The sequence below is a fragment of the Lupinus angustifolius genome, chromosome LG07 (assembly GCF_001865875.1).
Source record: "Lupinus angustifolius cultivar Tanjil chromosome LG07, LupAngTanjil_v1.0, whole genome shotgun sequence".
Lineage (NCBI taxonomy): Eukaryota > Viridiplantae > Streptophyta > Magnoliopsida > Fabales > Fabaceae > Lupinus > Lupinus angustifolius.
Window position 1 is genome coordinate 12594782 of NC_032015.1, and position 7164 is coordinate 12601945.

Consider the following 7164-nt stretch of genomic DNA (forward strand, 5'->3'; position numbering starts at 1 on the left):
TAATAAAAGGCTGTAAAGAGATGGCATCAGGAATGGCCTATGCTGTTACAGATTTCAAATAAAATCATTAAGCCAATCCAGCCATGGACTATCAGTTAATAAAATCTCATAGGACAGCACTAAGCAGAAGTAATTCGAAATTATTATCCTCCAGTTACACTTTGAGGCATTAATGCAATGATATTAGAGGAAAATAAAATGCTATCGACAGTAAGGGCTATCAATCAACAAAATTTCAAAAGGGCTGCACTAAACAGTTACATTCTGAAGTAATAACAGAGCAATAAAGTATGAAATTCAAATTAGTCGGGGGTTACAAATCAGTGTAGAAAAGCAGTAAGGTACTAAGGCAAAGGGAAATACAATCAGCCGTGAATAATATCCAGAGAGCAGTTTAGAGCATTAATATTTTAATTACGGTCATCATTAGCAAATTGTAAATAGCTCGACAGTTATCACATAGTCCTAATCAGCATTCATGGGCAGTTAAAGTATTCAAGTCAGAAGGCAAAATTCATGGGATTTCAAAAGGGGCAGTTTCAGTCAGTAACTCAAAAGGTTTTTGCACTGACTCATACTCAGCTATAAATAGCAGCTCCATTCATCACCATGTATTGCTACACACATACATTCAGCAAAAAAAAAAAGCAAAAGAGAAAGAATACAAAAAAGAGAGAAAAAAGAGGGGGGGAATCAGAGAGCATTCCAGAGATAAAATAAAAGACACATACGTTCAGAAAACAGAGAGAAAAATCATACATTATACACAACTATAACCAGAGCACTACTTCCATACATCCAACAAAAATCAACCTAAAAATAGGCTCACATTTCACGAGCAGCGTAAAGCGACACTCATACACTCAGTAAACGTAGAGAGCATTTCAACCGTAAAAAACAGAGGACATTATAACAGTGCTAAACAAGGGCAGAAAGTACAACACCGAAGCAGAACATCGATAGATAAAGAATCAACACTCAGAAGGACATACACTCAGGTAAGCATTAAAACCATAAAAAACAACATTTTATGTGTGCCCTGAGCCCCAAATCAAATACGCATCTTCAATAAACATATTCTGCTTTATATGGTTTATGTACTAGATTTATATGCTTAGTTCGTAAATGTTTTTTTAAGTGATCATGCTAAAATATATACCAGTTTCAACAGAAATATATATCAACTTAATAAAAAATGAAAGCTATTAGTGCATTGCCGTAACCTTAAAACAAGATAGAAATGGAAATCGTTGAGCCACTGAACTCGTCCCGACGCTAAAGGGGGATTAAGTTTTCTTAACTTTAGGTAACCTTAGTGAAACCGGGGTCGAATGGCCCCAATGCCGTGAAAGGGGCAAGTTCCCTCACAACCTTAGGGGCTGTCAACGCAAGGAAAGAGTTTCTTCGGGCTCGCTGGAAACGACATCCATTTGTAAAGGAGGACGAAAGAAGATAAGGAAGGAAGATAATGGAAACAAGAACGAAGGCCATGGTTACCTCTTTTTGTAGAGCCACCGCGATGATAGGTGGGAACCACCGTCGAGAGTAAGAGCCCGAATCTGGAACCACTATCTGGACGTGACCCACCGAAGCGCCACCCTTGTCATCACCGCGCCTTGCCATAGTTGCCGTCTCTCGCTGCCATGGTCACCGGAAGAACAGATGAGATCGACACTAGTAACCTGGACCATCGTTCGTGGAAGTCGCAAGAAGAAAGGAGAGGAATTAGGGATTTGGAATCCCTTTGGGGATTTTGAAGTTCTAAAACCCGTATCCCACAGTCTGTTCTTGTTGTGTTGTTATTTTTACCTTTTGATTTTTGTTTATTATTTGAATAACCTCTTTCATGCCTAAATCCATATATAATTAATCTCCAACAAACCAATTCAATGCATAACCAAAGTCTTGGATAAATGATAATGCATTAGGTTATACGGTAAAGCTGTAAAAAATTTCAAAACCATTCTTTCATTTAACTCCATATAAAGTAAATGATTCTAAAACTATTTTAATACTTAATATGTTAATTATAAAATAGAGCATCACTATATATTACGGGTAAGTTAAATATGATATTTACGTAGTGAGGTTATGGTTTGAGTTATCTCTAACTTCTCCGAAAATGAGAAGAAGGTCTACAACCAACACCGTCTCTAAACTATCAATCATATATATATATATATAAACTATTTTATTACCAAAATCCTATATCTATAAATAATTAGAAACTATTATACTAAATAAATTTTAAGGATTTTTTAGTAAGGTTACGGTTCGAGTTGTCTCTAACTTCTCCGAAAACGAGAAGAAGGTCTACAACCAATGCTGTCTCTAAACTATTAATTCCTGATATGTTTATAATTAATAAACTATTTTATTACCAAAATCCTATATCTATAAATAATTAGAAACTATTATACTAAATAAATTTTATGGATTTTTTTAGTAAGGTTACGGTTCGAGTTGTCTCTAACTTCTCCGAAAACGAGAAGAAGGTCTACAACCAATGCTGTCTCTAAGCTATTAATCCTGTATATAGAAAATAATTCCCCATCCTATTTTGCTACCTAATTCTAAAATAACCCAATATTATTTTACCGAATAAATTGAGATTTTTATAGGGAGGTTATGGTTCGAGTCGTCTCTAACTCCTCGGAAATGAGGAGAAGGTCTACGACCAACACCGTTCCTGAACTATTAGTCTCATTGAACCAAAACAATTATCTATTAACCAACTCAATAAATTGATATTTCTAAACTTACCGATATTTTCTAAAATCACTAACAATTAACCAAAGTAACTAAACAATTTTCGAACTAGAACTACGTAAGCCTTGATCCCCTTAATAGGGGTACGTAGGACCAAAGTCAATATTGTCAGGCTCAATCAATAAATAAAATATTATGTTTTACTAAATAATTTTAAATAAATAATTTTTAAGGATATAAAAGTTCATGTTATTAGCGAGGGTACCATTTTCATACGGGCGGACGGGGTGCTAATACCTTCCCCGATCCGTAATCGACTCCCGAGTCCAGAATCTCCGTTAAAGACCATTTTATCCAAATCGGGCAACTAAGAGTTTTCTACGTTTTCACCGCAAAAAACGTAGTGGCGACTCCAAATCAATCGGGAGAGGTAGAAATCGATTTCGCCTCCTCCCAAGTTGTAGAGCCGGTCTTTCAACCGAAAATTGGGTCGCGACAAACTTGAATCTTTCTTCCCTATACACATTATATACATATATGTCTTTCTCCCACATTTGATTCAAATCATCAACTAATGGAGCCAAATATATGTCTATGTTCTTTCCTAGTTGTTTAGGTCCAGAAATTAATATAAATAACATCGCATATTTGCGCTTCATGCATAGAGAATGTGGGAGGTTTTATATCACCAACATTATTGGTCATGTACTGTGGGAGCAACTTTGAACATTATGTGGTTTAATTCCATCAGTTGACAATGAAATGCATAAATTTCTTGATTCTTGATCAAAACTAGGATAATCATGATCAATTTTTCTCCATTGAGGAGAATCTGCAGGATGCCAAAGCTTGTCATCTTTCATCCATTCTTCATCATGCCATGTCAAATTCTTTGCATCTTTTGCAATGCTGGACATACGCTTAAATCTTGCTTTGATGAGAAAGTATCATACAACCTTCTTAGGAATTGAGTCTTCCTTCTTATATCGTGATGCATTACATTTAGGACAAAACTGTAACGAAACATACTCATTAAAAAATAAGATGCAATCATTTTCATAAGCATTTATCCTATTGTTGTCCATATCAATGGAGCGTAATATTTGTTTAGCATCATAGGTTCGAGAATGGAGCACATTATCTTGGGCAACATATCCTTCAAAAGTGCAAGCAGGTATGTGAAACTCTTATCACTCTATTCATTAAGAAATTTCAACTTATACAATATTGACATCACTTCTAATCTCGTGAATTTAGTACAACCATCATATAATGGTTTCTTAGCATCACTTATCACCCACTGAAACATCTTAGGATAATCCTGAAGATCCGCTTTGACAACTTTTGCCATTTCATCGAAACAATCGCCTTCATATGCATTTGTGTTGTTCTCTTTGATATGTCTATTATCACAATCCATAACATATCTTTTCTCACCATACCTTGTCCAACATGTGTAACTTTGATTAATATTGTGACGCACTAAATAAACTTTTAACTCATTTGGAGTAACTCGGTTTGAGTAACAACATTTTAAGAAAGAACATACAATTCTATTAAGTTTATCAACATTTTCAATTGCAAACCTAATAAATGATTTCACTCCATCCTCATAATCATTCGGCAGTCGATTGACACCCATCAATTTTCAATCCATTTTCTAGAAAGCAATTGACAAAAAAATATAAGGAGCATAAATCCCTAAAGCTTGGAGTTAAACTCACCAAACTAGAGAAAAATACATTATGTAATTAAAAAAGGGGAAACCCTAACTCAATACAAGCTTAATGAGTGAATGAACTTTCAATTCATATAATTAAAAAAAAGGCAAATATTAATAAGGAAGAATCACTTTCTATTCAGTGTTGAATGAGTGAATGAAGTTTTGGTGTTGTATGAGTGAATGACGATTTTGAGGTTGAATGAGTGAATGAGTTTTGAATTCAGTGTTGAATGAATGAATAGATTTTGAGAGTAAATGTGTTTCTCTGCTGAGTAAATGAATTTTGGGAATGCTGAATGTGCGAGAATGCAGGAAAGTTTTTATTTTTAGGGTTTGATCGTACATTCAACAACGCTTATTAAAGCGAATGCTATAAATAAGATATAATCAATAGCGCACATTAAAGAGTGCACTGTAGAAGATATCTCATTCAAATAAACTAACGATAAAATGTAAGTATTTCACATTGCACATTAAAGAGAGTGATGTAAAAGATATCAAATCAATAGTGCCGCTTGTAGGGTACACTGTTGAAGATATATGCAAAACATTCAAATTAATAATGACAATTAATTGATTGTGTTTTTAATGACATTCAAATTAATAACGACATTATGACATTCGAATAATAACAATTAATTAAATATGTGAAACAATTAATAATGACAATTAATGACATTCATATAATACAAAACATTCAATGTAAGAAATAATAAAAAAAATAATGACAATTAATTAAAACCTGATAGTGTTGTGCGCAAAAGCTTAATTGTTAAAAATCTTGAATTTCAACAACGTTTTTTTGCATAAGCACTGTGGAATAGATTCAAGAAAATAATATGAGTATTAGGTATTCTATAAGTCTTTTTGCATAAGAGTTGTGAAATAGGTTCAAGGAAATAACATGAGAATTTAGTATTCAACAATGCACACTAGTGGGTGTGCTTTAGAAGTTATCATATCAACAACGCTTATGTAAATGTGCGATGTTGTATATGTTCAATTCAATAGTGCACTTGTAAATGTACGCTGTTGTATATTCAATGCTCATATGTACAACATCGATTTTTAAATAAGCGTTATTGATTGCCATAATTCCTAATTCTACACAACTAAACACACACAACAGAAAAGAAACCTGAATGCATATAGATCAGCTAGAAACAGAACAACAACAACATAAAATCAATATGAATACATATTGAAAATCTAGATATAGAACAAAACAACTATATGAACACAATTGTTTGAACATAAACCAAAACATGACCATATATATATATTAAACATTACACTGTACTGTTTGAACATATATAAACCAAAACATATGTTATATATACCAAAATATACATGACATTGAAAATTGAATTCCCTAAGCTACAATCTATACTTATTATACAATCTATATATTGAATTCTGTAAACTACTCTTTAACAGTAAGTACATAATTTGACCAATCTTCCCTAATCTAGATGACTTGGTCATCTGTGTATGAATCTCCATCAAACTTGACTAAGTTGGCCATTGCTGAATGATATCCTTCATAAAGTTCAACACGTAATAGCCGCATTCTCTATAGTTTGTTTGGCAGGGGGTCTACAATTAAAATCAAGTAAACATATAAGTATAACCTCAATTGAAATATGAATACACTACACATTTAATTGTTTGAGATGATTTGTGCCAATACCTTTATATTAGTCCATTTGACGTTAGATGATGCTTTTCTAGAACGAACACAAGCTTTATAAATTTGCACCTCCTAAACAATTGTAAATGTACTTAATGACTAAACACTTAGGAAAGAGAAAGTGTGCCTAAAAGTTTAAATGAGTAGTCCACTTACCTACTAAAAGTTTCACTCATAGTGGTGTACTTGTTTGGATCACCATGTTTCAATGAGTCAAAATAATATATTTCTTCCTCGATCAAATTAATGGTAATCAAAAGCCAATGTCCCATAACAAAACATATGAACACAGTTGGGAAATGTTAAGCACATCAAAAATACTAAAGACAAACATACAAAATACAATTAAAAAATGATCACTCGGTATTAAAAAATGCAAGAAATAAATCTACAGCTTATTTATAATTGATGAGAGTATCTGCAACATATTTTTTCTGGTCCTCGATCTTCGTTTTGTCATTGTTGCTACTCGTCAACAAAGTGGTAACATATGGGAATAAGAACACCACATTCTTTTTATCTTTCAAAATAAAATTGTCATATAAGTACCTAATATATATAACACAAATGTTAGTTAATTATAATTCCGTTAATGATTAAATGCAAAAGCGAGAAGTTAATAAAATACAATGTACCTGATATACACATATAGGGTTGCACCTATCCAGTCACGTTCATATATATTTTGGACTTCATTGATACTAAAGAAATCTTGGATATCATTCTCGAAGAATTTTTTGGGAAATGTTATCATCATTATATCACCTTCTTCTAATTGCTTTACATGCTCAAACAGCTCAGTGCAGGACTTGGCCTTTTTGGAGCTCACATCCTTGAAAATGACTTGGTAGACTTTTGTAGCTTAGTTTTGGATTTGCTAACCTTAGACTTTACCACCTTGGTCTTTTTCGGTAGATTTTTCTACCATATGAGGGGACATCGTTGAGCCATCTAACTCCTTCTACTAGGCATGAAGTGTACATTTTTCTGAAATATTTAGTACAAAATATATCAATTACAGATATATATATATATATATATA

At 33.0% G+C, this 7164-nt stretch overlaps 1 protein-coding gene across 1 annotated transcript in view; it reads right to left on the bottom strand.

Annotated features, from left to right (window-relative positions):
- The window catches only part of LOC109352811, a 3014-nt gene extending 1199 nt beyond the window's left edge, over nt 1–1815 (bottom strand). Inside the window, exon 1 of the mRNA XM_019595004.1 lies at nt 1498–1815. Coding sequence (XP_019450549.1) covers nt 1498–1623 — 126 coding nt within the window. The 5' untranslated portion in view covers nt 1624–1815. The remainder of the gene's footprint in view (nt 1–1497) is intronic.